Raw genomic sequence first — 25,785 nt, 5'->3', positions numbered from 1 at the left:
CAGCTGCTCGGGCCGGTGGCGGATGAAGTGGGTTGGGGGAGTCACAGGACCATGTCCCATGGACCATGCCGAGGGAACCTAAAGGCTCCGAAGGGGCCCATAACCGGCCGGGTGGACGCAGTTTCCTTACAACAAAAGCACAACAAAATTGGATGCCTTTGGGCCTACGGATGACCAAGAGCCATTGCTAGCAAAAGTAAAGAGTTCATAAGTAAACGAAGTTCATTCTTCGCCGACAGGAAATTTTGCGGGGGGAAAATTGGGGGCTCATTACGCTGTCTAGAGGCATTACGCTGTTGGCTGCCTGTCCCTATATGTCCACTTCCCGCGTCAATCTGATCGCTAAGGAGCTTTCCACGTTACCCTTGATCTACTCCCATTTTTTCGTCGGGCCCAGTGTGCTATTGGGAAGCTACCTGCCTCCACGCCTGAGCACTGTTGATCAATGGGGTTTTCCTCCACGGATTCTTCCCATTTGCCTGAAAGGCTATGTGCACTTCCCGGGGCCGCATATGCCAGAGTACACTCAGCTGCTTAGGGGCCCTTCGTATAAATTTCAGGTTCTTTCCACTGGCTTGAAGGACCTTGTGCTGTTGCTAGGGCTCCGATAAGGTAAGGCACGGAGACAGTCGATGCTCAGGGGCCCTCTACTTTTGATCGAGGGCTCTCCCCCTTTGGTCTCATTTGTGGCTGACTTTTCACTCCTATCGAGACTCGTGTTGTTAATCTGCCCGTGCACTCTTGACTGCTCAAGGGTATTAATTTAAGGTATTGAATAATTCCCCTTTCCTCGGAGGGTCCTCTGCTATGACCGGGTCTCCGTATGTCGGCCTGTCGAAACACTACCGATCGTTTAGTGGCCCACCGCGTTGGCCTTGAGTTCTTTTTGCTTGCTCTGAGGACCCTGTACTTGTTGAAGGGAGCCACTTTGTTGGCCTCCTGAGGCACCCATGACCGTTCAGGTTCCATCCCTATTGGCCTTGGCGCCTTCGCCTCTGAGCAGCAGTCGAATACGCGCCGATGAATTTTTACGCGCAATTGCCGAACGTAATCCTACATGTTGGCGCCGTCGTAGGCATCATTTCCGCTGGCTATTGAGTGTGTCACACTCATTTAGATTTACGGTCAACCTTCACGGGATCCTCAATATCTTTGTAGGGTGCGGACGCCCTCCCCCTGGCATTAGAAACTACGGTACTGTACGATATGAAAAGCCCAAGTCATAATTTATTCCGCTTTGAAGTGAACCGAGTTGACATCATCACGCCACGCCGATAGATCATGAAGCCACTCATTTAACAACGGCCGTCGTCGGGATTTGAACCCGGGCTTCCCGCGTGCGAGACCAGCACTCCAACCATGCATCCACTGGAGATGCGGGCCCGGCGGCCGAAAATTCGTGATCAGAATAGAACTGGTTCGGAGTAAGTTGATGGATTTCGTGATCGTTTGGTGTCTATCACGCATACAGCTGACTTTTCGGGCGGGATTCTGCATTTTTGCACTTGCTTCCCTCCAAGACTGCCAATCTGCGTATGCTTGACACGCACAACCATCTGGAAGATTTTTGGAGGGTGTATAAGCCCGGTGCGTAACTGCCCTCTGTTTTGGAGGGTGTATAAGCCCGGTACGTAACCGCCCTCTGTTTTGGAGGGTGTATAAGTCCGGTGCATAACCGCCCTCTGTTTTGTGGGGGGTATAAGTCCGGTGCATAACCGCCCTCTGTTTTGGAGGGTGTATAGGTCCGGTGCATAACCGCCCTCCGTTTTGGAGGGTGTATACGCACTGCCTATCGGGGGTATGTGAGAGCGATTTCCAGATATAACGGCTGTCAATTGGCGCTAAATCAATGTTTTGTAGGTACGATGACGTAAGCACACCAGGACACATTGAGGAGCATATTTGTTGAACAGAGAATTGTCCTGTTTGGAGCAGCCTGGTCTTTTCCACTTAAGGTATACCAATATTTTTTAAGTGAGCTTGTTTCACCATATCTGATACTTGTCTCAATATTTTCAAATGTGGACCCCCCCCCCCCCCCCCTCCCTTTAATGTACCTTTCATGGCATTGATTCCTTCATGGCATTGTTAGCCAGCGCTGACAATGAAGGTGTGCCGCCCACTTGTGTACTTAAAGCAATGAACATAGAGGGGCTCATGTTCAATGAAAGTGCGCGTTAGTCGCGGACATGAATGATTGCATGACATTCCAGCTCCTACTGGCCAAGCCAATTACCTCCACGGATGTTTATATTATCCATTGCGGCGTGGTTGTCTCGAGATTGAGCCCATGTCGTATCCCTTCCCACATGTACCAAGAACTGTGTGCTCCTAATACCTCCCCTGAATGCTAGGTCACCCGAACGATATCGATTGAGCGTGAAATTATGTCGATGTGGCTCCGTCCAGTGTCCGCACAGTCCTGACGCGGAGCGCCGGTCGGGCGGCGCCCGGCAGCCGGGCTGGGCGGGGCGAGACCGGCCGCCTGACGCGCCGTTTCACATTCGGCGCGGTGAATGCGCATCAACTGCCCGCTGTGGATTAGTTAAAAAACTTACTATCCAAACGCCCTGACTCTCCAAACGCCCTGACTCTCCAAACGCGCTGACTATCCAAACAACCTGACTAGTCAAACAACGTCTGACGAACCACGAATCTGAATCTGACGAACCAAACAACCGAGTCAACCCAACAACCTGACTACTTGACAACCTGCCTTATCAAACAAATGTAATTTGGGCTGTTGGATGGGAGAACTTCAACCGTGCACTATCCACTGTAAATCATTCCGGGACATCTCGTGCTGTGCCGATGCAGACTTGACAGCGGACTGGCGGTGTAGACGGCTTGTGCACAAATCCGTATCGCGTGGTGGCGCACTCAAGCGTCGCCTAGTGTGACGTCACTCCGATGCCGTGACGTCACGACCCGCAGGTCACATGGCCTGTGCAAAAGGTGCTGTGTCTCCATTGACAATTTAAAGGGAGTGTTCGACATTTTCATGGGGTTTTGAACTGAAATAGTCATCTTGAGGACCTTTCGGTGCTGTTCACAATCCTGCCTGCCTTAAGACCTAAGGCTCGCTAGTTTCCTTCCCACACGTCCGCGAAAATGGGGAAATTTGTATTCGGGAGAGTATTTCGAAGTCACCTCAGTATTCACGACGTCACAATAACGTCATTCAAATCTTGCCATTCCTTAAGCCATGCGGCGATCAAGGCCAATAGGATATAATTGTCGAGGCGTTCATATCTGGCATTGGTGAGCGCGATTTCCAGATATAACGGCCGTCAATTGGCTCTCAACCAATGTCGTGCAAGGTACGATGACGTAATCAAACCATGACGCACTGAGGAGCATATTTACCAAACAGAGAATGGTGTTGTCTAGAGCGGTCCTTTCTACTTAAGAAGTACACCAATAGTCATAAGCGAGATTGTTTCGTCATATCTGGCGCATCATTTCATCACTATCTTCAGCTGTAAAACATACCCTGTAAGTGGGGTTCGGCGCGGACAGCAGCTACGCCACGCGGCCGAGCGATGCGAACCGCGGAAGCCGCAACACGCTGATTGGCTCTTGTTGCTCACCGAACAGAACGCAGATTTGAAGTTTTGAGAAGAATGATTGCCTGTGTGTCGACCAACGCGGTCATTTCAGACAACAGCAATTTCTCGCGCGGCAATGCCTCGTGAATCGTGCGAAAGCCATTTAGTCGTCTGCTGCGCCGGGCGCCCTTCGTGTCGTCTCCCATCGGTCAGGCCCGTTTTCGTCTCGGCCTCCAGCGAGCCTTTACCAGGCGCCTGCCGGGACCGGCCCGGGAGGTACCTGCCTAGCTGCCGCACAAGGGCGGTGGCGCTGCTGCGGGTCTGGGTCCGGGTCCGGGTCAGGGTCCGGCCGCTCCAGCGCCGCAGCGGGGGCATAAGGAAACAATGACAAAGGGCTCGACAATCACTGCCCCCACCAACGGCGCTCAGGTAGTCCGCCATCGAATAGTCAGTCCCATCCCCCAACCCCAGCCCCCGACGGCTCCCCCCCCCCCCCCACACACACATACACGGCCCCGAGCAGACCTGGTACTCGCTCGCGACGGCTGGTCTGGCGACCCGCGGTACCGGAGGCATGACACGCGTGTCTGCCAACGATGAAAGCATGATGTTAGTTCTGACAACATACAAGAACGGTGGGGAGAACGAGGCAGTTCTGCGTATCGCGCTTCTGCACCATGCGAAAGCCGACTCAAACGAGCAGTACCTGTGTGCGTGGTTGGACGATGCCGGTGTCGGCGACGGCGCGCCTTGTCACCAGATCCTGCCGGCCAATTCCGTCGGAGGGGGTTGGGGTCGGGAGGGGGGAAAGGCCACTGAATATTCGATGGAGGAACCCCTGTGCACCGTCGGCGAGGACAGTGTTTGTCGAGCCCATTGCTATATTTTGTCTGACGCGTGAGCGTGTCCGTGATACCCTGCGTCCCCAAGTGTCTTCAGCTAACCATAGGTACCTGCGTGTTCTCAGTTGACCATGTTTCCTCGTGTGTCCTCATCTGACCCTGTTTCCTCGTGTGTCCTCAGCTAACCCTGTGTCCCCCCCCTAACCTAGTGTTCTTAGCTGACTCTGTGTCCCTGTGTGTCCTCAGTTAACCCTGTGTTCCCTTGTTTTCTCAGCTGACTCTGTCCCTGTGTTCTCAGCTGACCCTGTGTCTGTGTGTCTTCAGCTGACCCTGGGTCTTTGTGTGTCTTCAGCTGACCCGGATGCTGATCGAGACGTGTTACCGGGCGCTGCTGAACATGCTGACGTCACGCGCGGATGAGACCAGCCGCCACCAGCGGCTTCACGACAAGCAGCTGCGCGTCGAGTCCATCCTGGCTACGCTGAGGGAGCAGGGCGCCGGCGACGACCAGCTGGCAGAGGTACCGGCGCTCACGCTGACACGCTGACACTGACACTGACACTGACACCGGAACTGACATACACGCTGACACAGACACTGGCACCGGCACTGGCACACACCGACACTGACACCGACACCGACGCCGACACCGACACCGACACCGACACCGAAAGTGGTGTGCGGGACCGGGACCGACTGGCAGAGACTCGAGTGCTGGTCGTGATGGGCTGAATTGTGCTGCGGGACCAGGGTCCCCTGTCACGCGGGCTAGAGCGTGCTGCGGGACCAGGGTCCCCTGTCACGCAGGCCGCGGCCTGGGGAGCCGGCAGAGCCTGCACTGCCCGGCCACAGTGTGACGTCACTAGTAAAGGGTGTGATAGCGCAGGGGCAGGGGTGGGTTTTGCGGCTTTCGCGTTAACATCCGAGTTTGAATCGCGGTGCGTCGTGGCTTTGGGCGCTAATAGAAGCAGCGTGGTTGCTGGTGCTTCACGCAGGGATTCGTCATGGCCACGTCGCGTTCGTCACACACAGTCACGCACCCTGTGGTCAGGGGTGTGCCACGATATGGCACCTGCTGTCTGGTGTGCAGGCTTGTTCCCGGTCAAGCAGAACCATGTTGCCGCTCCCCTCCCTTCAATCAGTGCCGCATGATATAAGGGCCGTCGTCTTGTGACCGGGTATCCGAATGTGGTTCTCGTGTCGCTCGGACATTCGGCGGTCTCTAGAAGCGTTCGGTTAAAACGATGACAGTGGTTTGGGCTCCACTAGTTTTTAAGTCGCGTTCCAGGCTTCGTTTCTCGACCTGCAACAGTATCTTTGAATTCAGACCGGCATGCTGGCGTGGCCTGTTACGGAAGCCCAGGCGTTCAATCAGGGAAAGTTCCTCTTCATGCCAACATCTGCGATTTATGAACGTGCTTTTGATTGACCTTAATCTGGAGCGGGCAAGCGGACTACAATTCCTCTCTAACTTCGATAAAGATGAAACTGGCTCAATCTCCGCGGACCCACGCAGACGGGCGGGTTTAGTGCCAATCGGGTGCGGGCCGAGTAAGGGCGTACGTATCGGGTATCACCGTGCTCGGCATCGATCTGTGGGGCGCTTGGAATCCGAGCGTTGCGTTTCGAAGCAGGTTCTAGATTTGTATTTGTCGAGCGGCATCACGCGATTCAGTTCCAAGGATGCGAGAACAGCCGGAGCATGTGTGCCTTCCAAGGAATCAGAGCGTGTGGTCATGCTGTACGTCTGTGTGGACGGGACTCAAAGCCCGCTCTTGGCGTGGTCGCGCTGGCTGTCTGATCGAACGTGGTTGGTTGCTCACAAATGGGCATGTCTTTTGCCGCTTTACAACTTTCGATTCAATGAATAAGCGTCTATTAGATCGTAGCAAATCAGGAGGGCGATTGTTTATTCAAGCCTTTGCAGTGGAAAACAATCAGTGGCTAATGGATCTGTCGGAGTGCGATCCTCAGCGTGTCTAAATCCACATCTATATTGCAATAAGTGACTATTGAATATGGATCTGCTGTGTCCCGTGACGTCCTGATTCGTCCTGGGTTATTCGAGCCAGCAGGTGCTAAGCCCTTTAGGATCGGCTCCGGGTTTGAAGGAATTAAAGAATTATTGAACTCGCTTGGTTATCGGTGACTCGGTACAGCTTCCTTTCAAAATCGCCACCGACTCCACTGATTGCAGAGCTAGAAGAATGGTTGTCGTCCACGAGACTTCCGGCTGTGATATCAAGTACTCCGAACGGCCAAACGAATCCTGAATAGTTAACGAAACTCCGAGTGTCCAGAGGGCTGGGAGGATCCAGCTGTATGACTGGTAACCAGACGAGCCCTTGAACGGTCAGAAGGCCCTCGGTAGCCAGGTGGGCACTCAGGCGCTCACTCAGGCCTCTCATTGGCCATAAGTGTCCTGGGCGGCTAAAATGGCACATGGGCAGCCAGAGGGATCCTGGGCACTGAAAAGCCCTGAATGAACAACATCCTTATGTTGACATACGGATGAGAACACTCTTATTATGCTATACGAATCCCCTTCAGGCGTCCAGAATTGACTTTGATGGGCCAGAGAGGCCAGAAGTAGCAAAGCGCTAGAGGACTGGAAACCGCTGGTGGCCAGGAAGGACCCACTGGACGCCGGACGGACAGGGTGACCTCAGAGTAATCAGGTGTGGTCTGCTGAGCAGGCCGATGTTATGGTACTGCGTGAACTTTTGTCCCAACCAGCGATCTTCCTTTGTCTCTTATTCAGTGCAATCGTTTTCCTTCGTACTGTGCGTGCCCAGACGCGTCCCCTGGGGTCCGTGGACCTCAGGGACCATTCCTTGACCTGGACCATTTCTTGACCTCGGGACCATCCGCATTTTAGGCCCTATTGGGTCTGGTGGATCTGGAGTTGGACCTAGGTCCGTTTGGATGTCCATGGGACCTTTATTCACGATTTTCTTAACACGGCAAAAACACCACAAGATAACAAACGCATGCTCATTTCAGTGAACATTGATATAGGCTGGGCGACGCCTGTCCTGGTGCATTTATGCCCAGTGATACGATGGTGGCGAAAACAAGGTCACAAATTACTACGCTGAAGAGTTGCCTGAGAACAGTATATGCATGCCACTTTTGGAAATGTTCTTACGCGCGAAATTCTACCTTAACAGTCTCTAAGGTGTGCGTGCAATCTCCAGCGTTGAGTACATTCACATGGAGTTAATATGGTTTTAATTTGCCAGGTGGATGTGTGAAAAATATGACATTTTAACCAGCACAGCACGTAAAATAGTGTTAGTTTCGCCGGGCTCGTTGTGTGAGCGTGTGACAGTTCATTATTAAGACAGTAGTAATAGCCTTATTCCTCGAATAAAATTCAGGAAAATGGAGATATAGGTGGGTTGACCCAACAATATCTCCATTCTTCGAGTTTGTCTCCGATTTATTTCGCTCTGAGGAATGAAATTGTAATTACTGATTTATCCTATGTTAACATTCCTCGGAAGTGCGCGAACCGATGTACACAGTTCATCATCGGTATATTTTGCTTTTGCGTCGCAAGTGGGCGCGAGCAGAGTGGCGCAGTGGAAGCGTGCTGGGCCCATAACCCAGAGGTCCGTGGATCGAAACCACGCTCTGCTACGTTTTTCGCATGTTGCCTTTCATGTGCTTAGGGTTTCAGAACACACAGCATTATAGGTTATAGGCAACCCGACTCCTCTTTTCAATTCCAGTTCCACGGAGACACATTTCAATGGGTCTGGCCAAAAGTATAAAGAGTCAGCTCTTGGTCATGGTTTAGCACTCGGAGAGTTCACTGATGCCGTGTTCGCTGCCTTATTTTCAAAGCACTCAGATTTGCCGGCTACCGGTCGAATAAGGCCTGTCTGTTAAGTGGACGACGGATATGAATATGTAATGGCTTACGCTTTTGGTTGACCCGAGCGTTGCAAAAAACGCGAGCATTATAGATGGTTACGATACTCGCGGTGCAGAACGTGCCTCTAGTTTTCATGCCCACATTCTCTCGTGGTTTAGGCCGCAACTTCCTCCATTTGAAACTGTCGCCGGAAAGTGTGGGCTTGGCCGCTTTCCGCTTGGTCGTTCCATGGCTGTGTGCTTCTGTTGTCAAGATCTAGACCATTCCTTAAAGCTCGTAAATACGCGCGAGCTGACGGTTTGCGCTCGAGGGCGCGTGAGACCGAGTACACACGTCAACCCACAGCTTTGCCGTGAGTCATGTGACGAAAAGCTATCCGTGGTTTCATCAGTACCACTGCCCCTTTCTGTCAAAATGCGTCCGTGTTTGTGTATTTTGGCTGTGTTATTGTGTAACAGTCTAGTGTTGTTGCATCGCGATTTTAGATTGCAGCCCGTTTTGAACTCGCGCAGAGTGCGATTATTGTTCGCAACTTTTGAGTTGAGTTGAACAAGTTGAGAGAGAACAAAAAGTTGAGTGATATGAGTCGCGTTATTGTTCGCAATTAGCGAACCTCACACCTCTCATGCTTACGAAAGTGAGGCTGTAGTCTGTGCGGCGGCGTTGCAGTGATGTTGCGAGAAAAATGCGGCGTTGCGAGAGAGTAACACCTGATTGAACAGCTCACCTGTAAATGTCTAAAAATTGATAAACTCAAAGTCAGTTGCAACTTTGAAGAATTTGTCCTTGTTCTTGAAAATCTTCGTTGCTACGACCCTCATGAATGAAGCTGCGATAATCGTTAACCTAAAGCTTTGCATGGCGCTTGTTTATGGATAGCATGACGGCCAGCCCGGCCGAGCGAGTGGAAAATGTTCTCACTGTTCATGTGAAATTCCCTCCTGACAGGCCTGATATATGTGTGTGTGTGACTCGCTGGCATGTGCAAATATTCGGCGTGCAGTGTTAGTTGTGTCGGCGCTGATAGCATTAATGGAATGCCGTATACAGTAAAGTATGTGTTGGGCGTTGATCAGAAGCCCGGATAAAAGAGCATACGTGAAGTGTTCTTTTCGGATAAAAAACAGGTAGTGTGATTTCGCACTCCACCCTTTTCTTCGGCATTCTGCAGATGTATGGACAGCACTGGTGACGTGAAGCTGAGGTAGTGACTGTCACTGGTGACGTGAAGCTTAGGTGGTGACTGTCACTGGTGACGTGAAGCTTAGGTGGTGACTGTCACTGGTGACGTGAAGCTGAGGTAGTGACTGTCACTGGTGACGTGAAGCTTAGGTGGTGACTGTCACTGGTGACGTGAAGCTGAGGTAGTGACTGTGTCTGGTGACGTGAAGCTGAGGTGGTGACTGTGACTGGTGACGTCATGCTGAGGTGGCGACTGTGACTGGTGTTTGAAGGTTGCCGGTATAACTCTTTTCAAGCTCGGTAGTTTGTTCAAGTTGATCCGGCGACATTCATGGAACCATTGGGAGGGTTGCTGTTAAATGACAGGTGAATGACTTGCCGTTGGGAACGTGCTTTCCGACAAAGGTCCGGATTTCTCACTTCATTTCGGACTTAACTGGATAGCCCTTATTTCACTGGGTCTTTTGCGGGGTATGTGTGCTCAAAACAATACGGGGCTCCAGGAAGGGCTTCGATGAGTCACAATGTGAAGAGATTTAGGGTCGAGTGGTTAGTTAGCCAGGATCACGACTATAAGCGATTGCTTCAGCTGCGCTTTTAACTGCTTGCGTCCTGATCATGCGCAGTAATGACAATGTTGGCCTGGCCTGTGACCGAGCTATGCTGTTCATTGGGCGCTCAGTCGTCACGCCCCGCCGCTCGCGTGTCGCCACGCCTGGCGACAGGTGGTCTCCTCACCGCTCGCCTGTGTGCCACCACGTCCGGTGACAGGTGGCCTCTCCGCTCGCCTGTGTGCCACCACGCCTGGTGGCAGGCGGCCTCCTACCCGCTCGCCTGTGTGCCACCACGTCTGGTGACAGGTGGCTTCCTCCCCGCTCTGTTCGTGTGTGCCACCACGCCTGGTGGCAGGCTGCCTTCTTTCCGCCCGCGTGTGTGCCACCACGTCTGGTGACAGGCGGCCTCCTCCCCGCTCTGTTCGTGTGTGCCACCACGCCTGGTGACAGGCGGCCTCCTCTCCGCTCGCGTGTGCGCCACCACGTTTGGTCACAGGCGGCCTCCTCTCCGCTCTGTTCGTGTGTGCCACCATGCCTGGTGACAGGCGGCCTTCTTTCCGCTCTGTTCGTGTGTGCCACCACGCCTGGTGACAGGCGGCCTCCTCTCCGCTCGCGTGTGCGCCACCACGTCTGGTCACAGGCGGCCTCCTCCCCGCTCTGTTCGCGTGTGCCACCATGCCTGGCGCTTGATGGACGCGGCGTTCCAGGCCCGTGCCTCCTCCCGACCTTTGTTACGCGCCCGCAGCGCCATGGACCTGACCGTCAGCCGTTCCGCGCTGGCGGTGCCGTGCCAGTTATGTCACGTTCGCAGTACCAACGTGAGAACTGTGGCGCTAACAACTTGGTTCTTTTACGCTGGTCGTGAATAACAAACGCTTGGCTCCAGGCGACGCGGGGCAGTGCGTGCTGGCGGTGGCGCCAGAAGGTCGCCACCGCCAGCACGCATTCACGCGTTACGTAATTTATGGATGACCCCTCATATGATTATGATCAGGGCATGCCGCCTCGCTTTTATTTTCAGTTATTGTGACATCACACGCGCCCGATTTGATCAATACACCAGTTTTTTTCGAAATCCCTCGCTCTGAAAATCTCAGTATTCCAATTTAAAGTGGCTGCTCCGGCGGAAAAAAATATCATGGGACTCCCTGTTCAGCTTTGTGAACGTAATGCATCTCTTTCGCCTTGCTTTTTCCAACATGTGCGTTTTGCAGTGTGTGGAACACTTATTCGGTGAAATGTTTGCGTAATAGATGCTACGAAAGCTTGAAACACTCGGTGTAGAGAAAGATATATGCGAACATGAAGCTCTAATTCCGCGAATTCAACGAAATGTTATCCTATCGCTTTGACTTCTCCCCTTCCTTCTCCCTATGGCATTTACCACATTGGCTCTTTTCGAGGCGCACTGTGGCTTTGGGAAACGGCGTACCACACGGTCTACAGTGGCACACTGTTTCAAAATTCCACCGACGCGTTTGTCGGCAACTGGCCCTTGCCGCCCGCCGTACGCATTACAAATGTTAATTTACACGTCACTCTCATCAGCAGAGGTGCATTTTTTAAGCCCGTAGGCCCACAATGTGTCGGTTAAAGCAGTTCAGAATTGGTGCCTCGAACCCATGACAGCAGAAAACGGCCCTTAGCAAATTCTACCGTTGTCATGGCGACGGCGGTCACGCAGTTGCCGTGGACTCAGGGTCCGCTCTGGGGCTTCCAAGGAAGGAAGAATTGTGGTGCTTGTCACAAGCCGTTGACAGCGCAAATTGGACCCGAAAATAATCAAGATTTGTGTCCTTGTCGTATCTTGATGATGCTGCAGTGGCAGTACGAGTGATACTAGTAGACGTAAACGGTCCTGAAGTTTCACCAGAGTGTGTTTTTGACATGTGTCCCAGAGGTGGAATGCTCTTTAAGTCGTCGACTACGCAAGTAAGGATAATCATGATGGGCACTTAAGCTAAGCGATGTTACTAACCTGGTGACGGAATCAGCTTATTTTGGGAAAAATGCAAGTTCTGAACATTAACTGACATTGAAGGCTACTTTTTTAAGCTTCTAAAGCTAATTCACATTAAAAGCTAATTGACATAATGAATGTCGTAATAAAGTGACGAAATTGACCGTTTAAAACGGACAATAAAGTTCTAAATCAACCCGGCACGGCCTGGACGCGTGGTTCGGCCGCGGACTGGCGCTGACCTGCCCTCGTCCATCGACCGTGCGGTGATTGGATAATGAAGCCGGCTGTTGCCGAGACCTGGCCGACGGCGGTCAGGTAGCACCGCTAGTGACAATCGACCCCGACGGCCTCTGGCCGGCGTGTCCACCGGGTCCGTTCCGGCACGGACGAGTGGTTGTATTCGCGTCTGTGTTTGTAATATCCTGCATTTGTGTTCATGGCTGCGATATGTACGGGTTCGAGCGGACAGCGACAGAGTCGCGTAAAATTCATCGCTGCGCACAACTACTGAGTTGCTAGCGTGGCTGCCCCGGCTGCAAGTCGAGAGCCGGTGGAATCATCCTGTGACAGGTATTGAACCGGGGCAGCTCGGTCCGAAGCCGAACACGTTCCACTACAACGAGAGAGAGAGAGGGAGAGGGAGAGGGAGAGGGAGAGGGAGAGGGAGAGGGAGAGGGAAGAGGGAGAAGGGGATAGGGAGAGGGAGAAAGGGAGAGGAGAGTAGAGAGAGGGAGAAGGGAGGGAGAAGAGAGAGAGAGAGAGAGAGAGAGAGAGAGAGAGAGAGAGAGAGAGAGAGAGAGAGAGAGAGGAGAGAGAGAGAAGGAGAGACGATGAGATGAGAAGAGAGAGAGAAGAGAGAGAGAGAGAGAGAGAGAGAGAGAGAGATGAGAGAGAGAGAGAGAGAGAGAGAGCTAAATCCACGCACCGTAGAAACTCAATATTGGCGCGAACTTAGTATATCGCATGCATATGATGCGCTTAGCTCCCATTCACCGTATGTCGTCCGTTCAGAGCCAATCCATCCATCCATCAATCAGTTAGTTACATAATTTGGGGCGTCCATGGCGTGAATTTTCAGTGTTCTGTATTAGGGACGTACATAAAAGTACTCAACGCGCACAAGTGCAACACACCCTAAACATAGGAGGGCGCCAAACATGCTTTCGTCATGACACGGATAGCAACAGTTTCAATCAGTCTGGGTTACAAGAGGACCAAGCTCGGCGGACATTTCACATCCACGGGTAGCCATTGCTCGCTCGCGTTGTGCGACTCAAAAATGAGCGCCTACCAAACTCTGTCCGTATGCATGGAATATGGAGCTGACGGCTTACAGTTCACTTTGCGCAACGCTGGGACACACCTGAACGGCTGATGATGGCTAACCGAGCAGCTGGGGGGCGCTGTTGCCATCCACTAGTTTGTACATGTATGCATGGGCCCTGGTGTTGATGTCGGTTGTTCGCCCACGTTCCTTTGTTGTGGTCAGAGCCGGACATCATGACTGTCACGTGCAACCTGTTTGGATCTTCTCTGACAGTGGTGTGCAGTTGATGGTCAGTTCTCAACACCATGACTGACTGTGACTGTGGCTGTGATCGTGCCCGTGACTGTGTTCGTGACTGTCCGTGAATGTGTCCGTGACTGCTCGTGACTTCCGTGACTGTGTCCGTGACTGTGTTCATGACTGTCCGTGAATGTGTCCATGACTGTGCTCGTGACTGTGTTCGTGACTGTATCTGTGACTGTGTTCGGGACTGTCCGTGACTGTGTCCGTGACTGTTCGTGACTGTGACCGTGACTGTGACTGTCCGTGACTGTGTCCGTAACTGTGTTCGTGACTGTGTCTGTGACTGTGGCTGTGACCGTGACTGTGTTCGTGACGCCGTGAATGTATCCGTGACTGCGCTCGTGACTGTGTCCGTGACTATGTTCGTGACTGTATCCGTGACTGTGTTCGTGACTTCCGTGACTGTGTCCGTGACTGGTCGTGACCGTGAGCGTGACTGACTGTTCGTGACTGTGTTCGTGACTGACCGTGATTGTGTTCGTGACTGTGTTTGTGACTGTGTCCGTGACTGTGTCCGTGACTGTGTTCGGGCAGGTGGAGGAGGCGCTGACCGAGCCGGAGCGGGCCGAGCTGGCGCGGGCGGCGGCCGTCACCGACAAGCTGTCGCTGGCAGAGCTGCAGCTCGACCAGACCCTCTTCCTGCTGCAGACCTGCCTGAAGTACAGTGCCATGAAGTGACCACGCGCAATATACGGCGGACGGCAGCGAGGGTGTTTGAGCTCAGACGGCGGTGGAGCGGGGCCTGGGATGACGATGATGATGGACGCATCAGCCGCCGATGTTTGTGGTGTCCCAGTTCCACGGCCGGAGGATATTGTAGCAGGTTAGGCATGGTATTTAAATCAATATCATAACTCTTCTACACTTCAGATGTTCGAACAGATTCGGGCAGTCAAACCGCTTCTCAGGAAGTTACATGGGCATGCACTGATTCCAACAAAAACTTAACCTGTCAGAAAATGTTGGTTATCATTGTTGACAGTTTAAATTGATACGGTATGTTATGGAAGAAGAGCCGGCCGCATGCATGTAGCTTGCATTGATTCCAACATCAGCCTCATCCTGTCGGAAAATGATGGACATCATTGTATAGGACTGAAATGGCTAAGGCATAGCATGTGGGTGGAGCCGGTCTCGCGCATGCAACATTGGTAGCCCGTGGCCACCGCGGAGGTGATATATACGCGATCAACATGCACCACTTGGCTGAATTTGACACCAAAATCCTCATCGCGTCGCCAATTTTTGCGGAGCTTTTTTATTTTGGTGTCAAGAATATGTCAAGTGGAGCGTATAAGCTGCATTTTCCAGGTCCTGTAATGGTTTTGTAATGTGTAACGGCTAATGAGCTAGCATGCCAGTCAGCGCCGTAACTTGTTTGCCATAGTAATAATGCAGTACCTTTGCTGGCACGTTTCACCGGGAATATTTGTCTTTGGCTGACATTGGCGAAACCATGCTCTACATACCTTGACCTTTTGGTGTTATCCTCATTGTGATGCGTTGTGTTGAGTACTCGCCGTATTGAATTATGCGCGCGTGGAGACACGCTGGCGCTACATATTTCACCAAACTGCCACAAGGAGCATTTGCTTCAGAGAAATATAACAGTTTGTTTCTCGATTACCCGAGAATGTATACATTGTTTATTTCTGAGAAATTGATGGCTACCGAAGCCCCAGTGCAGATGGTTGAAGTTACGTTTCCAGAAATGTGAAGCCTTTCCACGCAGAGTTCAGGTTTGAATCGGAATCTATTGCGATCATCGATCCTTTCCTTCCTGCGATCTGCGACCTGCGATCCTTTCCCTCCTGCGATCCTTTCCCTCCTGCGATCTGCGATCTTTCCCTCCTGTGATCTGAGATCTTTCCCTCCTGCGATCTGCGATCTTTCCCTCCTGCGATCTGCGATCTTTCCCTCCTGTGATCTGCAACCTGTGATCCCTGCCCAGCTGCGAAGGTTCCGCTTGGAGTCCACAACATTGCAAAAAGCTCGACCGAGAGGGCATTAAAGGAAAATCATCGGCGAGGGTGACCTCAAAACTGAGACACCCTGTCTGCCCTTGCCGCCTACGAGTAAGACTCAGCGGCTCGGGCTCTTGTACCTGCCGGCAAATATGCCGGTGCCAATAATACGAGGCACGCTGGTATTGCTAAGGACGTTTCCGAAAAGGAAGGAAAGAGGTGTGGCATCTGGGCAGAGGACGCGAGGCGAATGAATGCTAAAAAAGTCGGGGCTGGTAACGTCCCTTTTAGTTGTAAGATTGTCACGCCTCGTCGCAACACCAGCTGAAAACCTGCACTCTCAGATCATCTGCTTCTATAGCCGCGTCTGACGGGCGTGATGACGCCGCCGTCTGTGCATGGCAAAAACCACATGTGCCTGTGTACGACGAGCTGGGCAAGGTGCATGTTGACGACGTCAATGAAGGAGGTCGCGTCCAAGCGTGCGTGTGCATCGTTTCTCGAGTTAATGACAGCAGCGCACCTCGACTCGCAGTTCACACGCCACCTCACTTGCGCGAGGCTAGCGTACCATACGATCGGTGTCTGTTGATAGCGGAACACAGCGGTAATTGCGCAACGCACGCGCCTGAGCGACCGCAGGCCGGTTTGCCCATAACAGTATGCCCCGCCCGACACGGCTGAGGCCCGGGGCGGTGTCCTAGACTGGACGGAAACCCGTGCCGGAGGCGGGACCGGTTTCGGGGCCATGCGTGTCATTCTGAGGTCGGTGTTGGGATCTTGCGAGCCATGTTCTGAGGCCGGTGTCGGAATATTGTGTGTCAGGTGTTGAGACGGGTGTTGAATCCCATACGCCATTCTATGAGACCGGTGTCGAGATCCTGTGTGTCATGTTCTGAGACTGTCATCGGGATCACGGATCATGTATGTCATATTCTGAGAACGGTGCCGGGATCCTGCGAACCGTGTTCTGGGACCGGCGTCAGGATCCTGTGCGTGGTTTGCTGGGACCGGTGTCGAAATCCTGTGTGTCACTTGCTGGGACAAGTGTCGGAATTTTTTGTGTTAGTTGCTGAGACCGGTGCCGGGATCCTGTGTGTCCGTTTCTGGGACCAGTGTCGGAATCCTTTGTGTTAGTTGCTGGGACCGGCGCCGGGATTCTGAGTGTCAGCTGCTGGGACCGGTGTCGGAATCCTTTGTGTCAGCTGCTGGGATTGGCGCCTTCGTTCCGCACGTGAGAGACTGGGTCCCGCGTGTCTGTGGTCCACGCCTCTGCGCCGCTTCGGAGTTCGCCGAGCGGCTAAGTCTGCATCGGAGTTTCATGTGTCAGACGCCCGTGCCGTAGTGCGGTGCACGAGGACCGAGACGCGTGCAGGAGCCCACGCGACACAGTCTGAGCTCACCGGCAGGCTTCCCGTGCGGATATCAGCGTGCGATGTTTATGCATCACCGTCTGGCATCTGGGATGCTCGACGATAGATCACCAAGACACGTTTGCCCAGGGAGCTAGAAATACTTTTGAACTAGGGTAGGAGTGAAAAATTCCACCGCAAAAAGACCGTGCAGGAGTGAAAAAATTAATTCACAAAGACGGAACTTATGAGCCATGACTGTTGCTTCAGCAAACAAAGACATCTATTTCAAGTTGTCAGGGGCGTAATATCATAAACCTGACAAAACCTTTTGGTTTTTAGCATCTAAAGCCGCTAAAGCGAAACAATACATTAAAGCATAGTAATTTCATGACAGTTCAGTGAGCGTAAACAATTATTAACACCAATAATTTGATGCTGCACTTTGCGCTTCCTTTCCACAGCACTTTAACACAAAACGAAGCAAAGGAATTCAATAACAAAATAACAGAAAATACAACAAGCATAAAACACTCAAACAAAAAAACCTTAGACTCATACACATCAGCCCATCACCAAGTGGAACACAATAGACATCTGGCTTTTGTTAAGTTGGGGTCAGGGAAAGCAAACATTTTGTCACTGTTTCTTACAAAATACCATGCGTGTTCCACAAAAGTAGCCTAACTATGCCTAACGTAAAGAGGCCTTACTTCATCTCATCCTGTCTAACCTGTTTGTATCACAGCAGCAGTTGTAAGTTACTGATTCTTGCACAATTCCTGTTGCCACTTGCCATGCACTTAGCCAACTTAACCTAACTTAGGGTAGCCCATATGTTGTACATCATCTCATCTCACCTATCTGTTGACAGTAGCGCATATGATAAAAATATGATGTAGCTAATTTTTGGCTGGTTTCAACTTGCATTTTTATTCAGTTCATTTGTGTATGCTTGCTGACACCAGACAATGCTGACAACATACAAATCAAAATATTTGAAATCGCTTGGTGCAACATGCTTCGGGCGGCTGGCGAATTAATCCGATTCATGTATGAAACACGTACAAGTTTGCAGTTGGAGAATCTTGCAGAGAAGTTGGTTAACATTTTAAGCAACAGATGGTTCCTCTAAAGACAATCCAAAAGAAAGGAAGAAGAAATTGGTATCACACTCGTATGATACCAAGAAAAATAAAAGTAGTTGAATAAATATAAAGACTGATGCTTTTCTGGCAAAATTTTTTAATTAGATGATTTGACTCAAAATTTGTCAAAATAAGTCCTTAAGTCGTGATTTTCATCTTGTAAATTTAATTTGGAAGGCATTTCTTGAATCCTTCACTCCTGCATTTCGGAAGTGATGCAGTTTAGTGGTCAAGTTTCCTCGGGGAAAAAGAAATACGTGGAGTAAAATAATCTACCAGGACTTGCTTGTGTTTGCACCAGGCTCTGCTTTCGTGGTGTGGTGGTGAGACGAAAAAAAGGGCACGCGTAAAAGTTTGCATTCGGCACATAGCTGCCGATTGTAATGCATGTTGTAAACAAACCAAACTTAATGCGTGCAAGCGGGTGGAGTCGCTGGGGTTCTTGGGCTTGGGGGTACCTGGCGCCCTTGCTCTGTGCATACATAGACATGATTAAGATGTAGGTGAGGCAGGACATAGCCATAGGTGTCCAGGTTCTGTGGAGCCTCGTTTATGCTTGGTGGTTTCATGTGAGCTCGGTTTTGGATGACATCTGAAAACCTCAGAAAAGGGAATAGGGGTTTGGCATGTGCGATTGCACAAGGTTAGGCGGGAGTGAAAAATTCACATAACATATGGGGAAAAGGAGTGAAAAATTCCTCGTCATACGGTGTTGCTTTACACCCAAAGTCGGCAATTCTAGGACACTGTGTTTGCCATATCTCCGATTTGAAGACATTTGGCACATAACTTCATTTGCATCGTGTACTACATCCGGGCAAAAGTAAGTCATGATTTATAGCTGACCATACGTAGAGGTCCCCTGAAAAGTTGCACGAGGAAATAGTTTGCATTTGTTCAGTGTTTTTTTTTAGATCTGATAAAGCCATTGTATTATTTGAAAGCGCCAATGATCTGCATCTTTTAAAGGTAAGTTAGGACACTTCTGGCCTTTTGTTGTGGCCGTAACACATATATTTTCTTGCATCCACGACCTTTCATATTTTTTTTTTTTTGAATCGTAACTCCTACCCTGTGATGTTTTCCTATTACCAAGGTAGACAGTGAGGTCATGCCCTGTCCCTTAACACGCGCGCGGGTGGGGCGTCAATTTGACCCCAAGGCTTTTTTCCAAATTGATTTCCGAACGGCGTGGCATAACCGCGGTAAACTTTGCATAGTTGTAGGCAACTGAATGGGAAATCTCTTGGGATAAAAATTAGATGTACCTTGTGAGGTCGCTGACCTATGACAGGTCAAATTTAGGCCTTGGCTGGCGGCGCGGCCATTTCAAGCATATCCTTCAATCCGTTGCGACAACGGAGTGTTAGATGAAGCCGTACATCTCCGAGATAGTTTTTGGGGCAAACGGCCAACTGAATTTAGAGTCACAAAAAAGGAAATAACCTAAGGTTGGATGTGAAAGCTAGACAGGTCAAAACAGACCTGTTATGTACTCGAAAGCTTGCTCTGTGTGGTTGTTTTTTTGGTGGTCAATTTGAATTTAGTATTGACAGCGACTGCAACAGACATGTTTCATGATCTTTTAAGAATTTAAATTACAACGCTGACCTAAAATGACACTGGCAAACATTTGTGTACAAACATTCCATGTAGCGTAATTCCTGACGCCTTTTTGAGAGAAAATAATAGCAATTTTGAACCTTATCGGTCACCTTGATATTTAAAGGTCAAGCAAGGTCAGCACCTTGAATGACCACCACTGACGTTTTCTCGAAACAGGTATCTGGGTTCACGGCGATTGCGTGAGAAGGTCTGGGGGCATTTTAGACATTAATCCGGAGTTTAACCTTGTTTGACCTTATTTAATCCCATGATCATGATGTGGAACCTCAAATTTGACGTAAGTTTCTTCATACATAGTTCAGCTCACCATGTTTATTTGGTGTCTATAGCTATCTTATTTTCCGAGGTATCAGGAGGGGGTCAACTTGACCCCCACCCCACTCCCACCCCCCAACCAAACGAGGGGTCTTCAACTGGCCACCCGGTCGCGTGTTAAATATCGTTCTTGCGAATGGCGTGCGCCACGACTGATGTGGATGCGATTTGAATGCTCGTCACTCAATGCATACGTTAGGGATATCCTGGAGTATGTGGTAGGCGATGTAGGTCACGTGTCATTTGGTGACCTGATCTTCAACAGTAATAACAGGCGGTATATTGCATCTAGTCGACATTGTTATAATTGCAATGGCACCTATTCGCATCAAACGGTCAGCGCAAAATCATACGAAGGTCACCAATGCACAACCGACCACGCAAGTTCGTCACTTACACCCGTTTGCCTTGCATTGAAGTCTGGCCATGTGAGTGAGCGTGGTGCCGTTATGCGTGATATGATGGCAAACAGAGACTGCGAGTTAGAAACTAATGCATGTGGTATCCGCATTAAAAAGGTAAGGTAAGTGGCAAGGTAAGTGGCGGGATTGGGTGCTAATTTTCGGAAAACTACTGGCATCGGTAGGGAAATGGGGAAGACGTTTGTGACATACTGAGTGGTCACTTTACGAAAAAACACACGATGTCACCGGTTGCGCTTTTTCGTAGCGTTTAGCTCCATTCGCACTGCTTTTTATCACAGTGCAAAATACTAACGCTTGGTTTTAACTTTTATGAAAGCCTCCCGCAGTCTATAGCGATAGTGCTGCGGAAAATGCAAACGGATGGGATAACAGTTGAGCACCGCTGCCTGGGAACAGTGGGCGGGTGAGTATGGCCACAGCCGAATAGATAACAGGTGATTCGTGAGAGGAGATCTTGCGCGTGCGAGCATCGAATGACAATGCTGTGGTATATGCTGTTTCCCTTGGGTGTGATATTGTTATGATTCCTTTTGTACACAACAGTTCTTGTTTGCGACAAACATCTAATGGCTAAATCAGCGCACATGATGCAATACATGACGTACCACACGCTGCTGCCTGGAAGTTTTTGCATGGATTGGGCGCTTAAGTTCACGTGGAAGCTTGGCAAGCGCCTGTAGCTAAAACGCACGTAGCCACTGCGGCAGCTGCACGCACCATTCGCACGGTGACCCAGCGAGATGTTGGTGGACAAGTACGCCGCTATGAACGTGTTCATTCGCTGGAACTCAACGATGGAACGTTTCAATTCCTTTCACCAGCCGCACGCTGCGAAGAAGCGTGTCACGTAACGGCCGGTGACCGTGCCCGCTCCGTGCGTTTCCGGGACCAGTCCGTCGTAGACCGGCCCGCGTCTCTGGTCCGGCTGTGCGGGCCGGTGGGCGGGGCGGTGTGTGTGTGCGCCCGTCCGGACCAGGACCAGCACACCCCGCCCGGACCAGGCCAGCACACCCCGCCCGGACCAGGCCGGCGGCCAGCGGTCAGCGTCTCCGGTCCGGCTGTGCGGGCCGGTGGGCGGGGCGGTGTGTGCGCGCACCCCGCCCGGACCAGGCCGGCGGCCGGCGGTCAGCGGCCGCCCGCAGTCTGTGATTGCGGCCGGGACGACATGGGCCGGCGGCGTGCCGGTCCGACCGGCCAGCTCCGGCTGGTGCTGGTGCTGGCCATCGTCGGCAGCGTCACAGGTGAGGCGGAGCCGGCGGCCAGCCTCGGACGCCGGCGGCGCCGTGCCGCCGTGCCGTGGCGGCCACGCACGTGAACCGGTCGGCGCTACTGTCCGAGGGTCTGCCGCCGCACACGAGTGATAGCTTATTCGGGGAGGAAACTTATGTGATGCAAGACGTGTAGTACTGTAACGCTTTGAACCGCGTTACAGTACTGCGCAAGGACGGATCCCAAAAAATGGAGGTAATGGAACCCTGGTCATTTCCGAGACGATGTAAAGCATGAGTTTGCCATACTTTGCTCGAATTAGGTACATCTATGTAATCTAATTACTGTGGTTAAATAGCGCAATTGGCGGATTTGAAAAGTGCACTCAGTTGAGGAGCTTGGCCCCTCAGAAGGACGTAGGCGCCCTAAGATGTCATGCGGGATCAATCCCTGGCTCGGTATGTACCGTAGGCTCGACTGTGGGAATCGAATTCTTTGTTCGCCTTGAATGGTCTTTGTTGGGCCATTCAACATCCATGGCGCCCACATTTACTACAATAGATTCCAGCCAAGTTACAGAGGGAGAATCTTCAGCCAGTCCAACTCTGCGGGACACAACAGAACAGAGGCCTGGACCATGCATGGCCGTGTTTCTCTGCACCTTGCATCGGACGTCGATTTCGCGACGGAACGCCATTAGTGTCGGCAGAATGATGGATGACGTCATCACACAAGCCCTGACGAGCATACTCCGCCATTTGAACTTTGGCGCATTTCCCAGGACGCGAGGCCACTCGTTTCACGAATATTACCACTGACCACACACTGAGCTGCTGGGGCAGCTGCTGCCTCACTTACGGAATAGTTTGGCTTTATTAGTCAAGGATTGATATGAGACACCAATGTTTTGAGGGTAAGATGTGATAGCCATGATATAGGAGGTTTAAAACGAGAGCTCACTCACTTGCTATTTGAAAGACGTACCTGCCACCTCGAACATGAGTTCCCTTTTCCCAAGTGGCATCATTTCTTCGGACGGTATGATCAACGCTTATCACTGGTCGGGGATTGGTGCGTCAATACTCACTATGCAATATGTGTAAGATAGGCCAGAGGGTTGATTCGTACCTAAACCTTATTGCTGCACGAAGACTGGGCAGCAATATGGGCTTCCGTTCTGCCCGGGACCGCTGCTAATGCTCCTTTCTGGGAGAGAAGTCATATTAGCCCTTTTCGCACAAGCGTTGATTGACCGTAGCCTAAATTGGTACAAGATTGGGCATCTACAAGTACGAAAATCGGGAGCCAAACACATGGCCTAATGTCAACTCTACCAAAATATCTGTAAATTTTTACCCCAGAGGCGATTTAGTTTCCTTGTCATGCACCCATTCGCCATATCACGTGTGCGATATTATGGTATTTGGTCCCATGGGACCAAATACGAAACACAAATGTATCGATACATGATGATCTAACAAAGATACTCAGAGCGCAATCTGCTGGCTATCGTGATTGTTGTTGCACTTTGCTCCCTGCCTCTCAAACTGCTCGCACATTTCGCCTGTGAAGAGGGGAAAGATGGTTGTGAGGATCAAGGAGTGGAACGACACCAATTATCAGTAGCCCATTGAGTGTGTGCCTGTCGTTGGATGGAACGGCGCCTGGCGTCGTACCTGGTGTTATGTGCGTTGTTAATGTGTGCCAGGGAAGCCGTAAAGTTTGCCGTACCGTTTGTGTTATAATCGATATGAACGCATCGCATAAGCTATGGGTGGTCCCATTATCAAAGTGCGATCGTTTCTCATGACGTTCGCCTAGCTGGGCAAGCTCTCAAAGGGGCACTGCACAGGAGCATTCGCTCTATAGCCGCATTCTTGACCAGACCAAGATCCCCACCGCCATGGAAGAGGTATTGAGGTTTCGCGAACAGATCAAAAACAAAAAAAGATGTTGGCTGTTGTCTGACTGTCTTCTCCAGTCAACGCCCACAGAGCCTTTGAAATATATTCCGAAAGTTGGCGATCAGCTCCCTGTCCCCCTACCCCTCCCAGAGTTCCCGCTTTCCTGCAAGAAGGTATGCGCGAAATTGCTGGAAGTGGGCTGCCTATCTCACCTGTTAATGCTTAAAGCAGGCATGACCTGTGTGCTATGTATGTTTTAGCGAATGTTGATGCACCACAGTCGCATTTTGTGTGGGCGTATCTGTAACTTGCAGCGATTTTGGAGCTCCGCAAACATTATTCAACGTTGCTGATAGCGATAGAAGAGCCCTGGCATCACTCATCAGCGCACTGTCTAAACTTACCTTTAATGGTGTACCTCTCTGTTCAAAACACTGGGCCATAGGTCTATGAACTAGGTGGAGGGGAGAGGTTTGTGGATGCCGGGCAGATCCGCCTTCAGAGAATACTGGGTATTATATATATATATATATATATATATATATATATATATATATATATATATATGTGTGTGTGTGTGTGTGTGTGTGTGTAAATATGTGAGAATATATATATATATATATATATATATATATATATATATGTATATGGGTGTGGGTGTGGGTGTGTATATGTATATATGAAAATATCCTATGATCACATAGAAGTAATCTACCCCAAAATTGGTTTTGCAAATGCCACGAAGAACGAGATGTGTGTTTTACGTGCATGAGCTACCGGAATAGAAGACCCAAAAGCTGGCCATGTTATAAAAATAACGGCAATGGGCAAACGTCAGATTATCCCGTGCATTTGGGGGCGCTGTGATGAATGGCGTTCAATGTTCCTTCGCGACACCACTGCCCTCATTTCTGTTAAAAGGTTCGGTTTGATTACATTCAGTTCCATGCGGCTGTCTGTAGTCCATGCCCTTAGCCTGGCGCCGTGCCTTCATCGCGCGCAAAAGTTCATCAGTCGCAGCCATATCAAGCGACGGAAGCGCACTGTTTGAAATTCAGACAGGGGTCTGTATCAGCCCGCGCGCTGCGGTGAACCGGCGGGCGGTCCCCCGGCGCAGGCGGTCAGCGCGTGACCTGAGCTGTGCGCTGCGTCTGTCGCCAGCGGCTGCCCACCGGGAGGTCAGCGAGCGGGCCGACCAGGAGATGGTGCGGCTGCAGGAGGCTAGGGAGTACCTGCGGGGCCGCACCCTGCAGGTGGTCACCATCCAGGTACGGTCGCGGACGCTTCCCACCCCCACCCCCCCCCCCCCCCCATGCACATCTGGAAATCAGCTCCAGACCGACGACAACCTCCCCCCCCCCCCCCCCCCCTCTTCCCAACACACACACAGGCAACGGCCGCAGACGCAGGCGACGCGCAAGATGTGGTCTGCGCGCGCTGAGGAGGACAGATATCTCGCCGCATGCCCGATCCCCGCCAGGACAGCAGCAGCTGAAAGCATGTACTCACCTGATGCCACGGAAAAATTATGTCAGAGTTTTGGGGTCAGATCTCCTATGTTTATAGTTTTCCCAACGTTCTCTTGTTTAGCTTGACAGCTACTTGTCAGTTGCTATCGTGGCGAGGATATCCCCCAACATGGCATTTCCAAAAGGCGTGCGTATTACGCATCCATCGTTACACGGTTTTATGCCGATGCAGTACGAATATAATGGCAAATTTTGGTACCGAAATAGCTGCAATACTTTGCTCATACAATAGCAAAAGGGTTTACAACACAAGGATGTTAAATGCGTTTTAGTCCGTGCATTCGGTGACAGTGTCAGCCATAGCAACGCTTAGAGTGTTCTTCAGTGCTCTGACATTTCCAAGGTAAAAGTAAAATGAAAGAAGGCTTTAAGTAATTGCATGTGTGGTCATGTTTCACGTACAGCACATTACCGAGGCGAAAGCATTCTTCACATTTCATGTAAATATTAGTATCGGTCTGAAACACTACCTTCGTTGCTCCGGGAATGCGCTGTGTTTGAAATGTCAGAAAACATACAGTTCTTCCGGAACTTCCTTCCTTTTTACATCCCTCGAGAAACGATCAGAACCTTGTAGAACAGCGTGCCGAGTGACTGATACTCGCACAAACGTCAAAACACTTGCCTAACATCTACGCCTCTCTGCATTGCCCACCACGGCCGCTCCGTGGCCTCGGCGTGACTCGCCGCTGACGGTGACCGGTGCGCCGCGCCCTCAGCGGCCGCCGTTCGCGATCCTCACCATGGCCTCCGACGGCAAGACCATACTGCAGG

General features: G+C 51.2%; 1 protein-coding gene and 1 non-coding gene across 2 annotated transcripts; both read left to right on the top strand.

Moving 5' to 3' along the window:
• Window positions 1–4,742: 4,742 nt before the first annotated feature.
• LOC119102818 (DNA-directed RNA polymerase III subunit RPC3) lies at window positions 4,743–14,243 on the top strand (the record flags this gene model as incomplete). Its single annotated transcript, XM_037226273.1, is given in 2 exon segments — window positions 4,743–4,910; window positions 14,074–14,243. Coding segments are annotated over 2 exon segments (312 nt in total), but the record flags the coding sequence as incomplete, so codon positions are not given.
• On the top strand, window positions 7,961–8,032 carry TRNAM-CAU (transfer RNA methionine (anticodon CAU)). Its single transcript has one exon. It is a non-coding gene; the product is annotated as a tRNA-Met (tRNA).
• Window positions 14,244–25,785: the final 11,542 nt, after the last annotated feature.

The sequence above is a fragment of the Pollicipes pollicipes genome, unplaced genomic scaffold (assembly GCF_011947565.3).
Source record: "Pollicipes pollicipes isolate AB1234 unplaced genomic scaffold, Ppol_2.1 Scaffold_2555;HRSCAF=2994_pilon_pilon_pilon, whole genome shotgun sequence".
NCBI lineage: Eukaryota > Metazoa > Arthropoda > Thecostraca > Pollicipedomorpha > Pollicipedidae > Pollicipes > Pollicipes pollicipes.
Note: the sequence above shows the minus strand (reverse complement) of the source record. Positions and strands in the feature narration are given on the sequence as shown.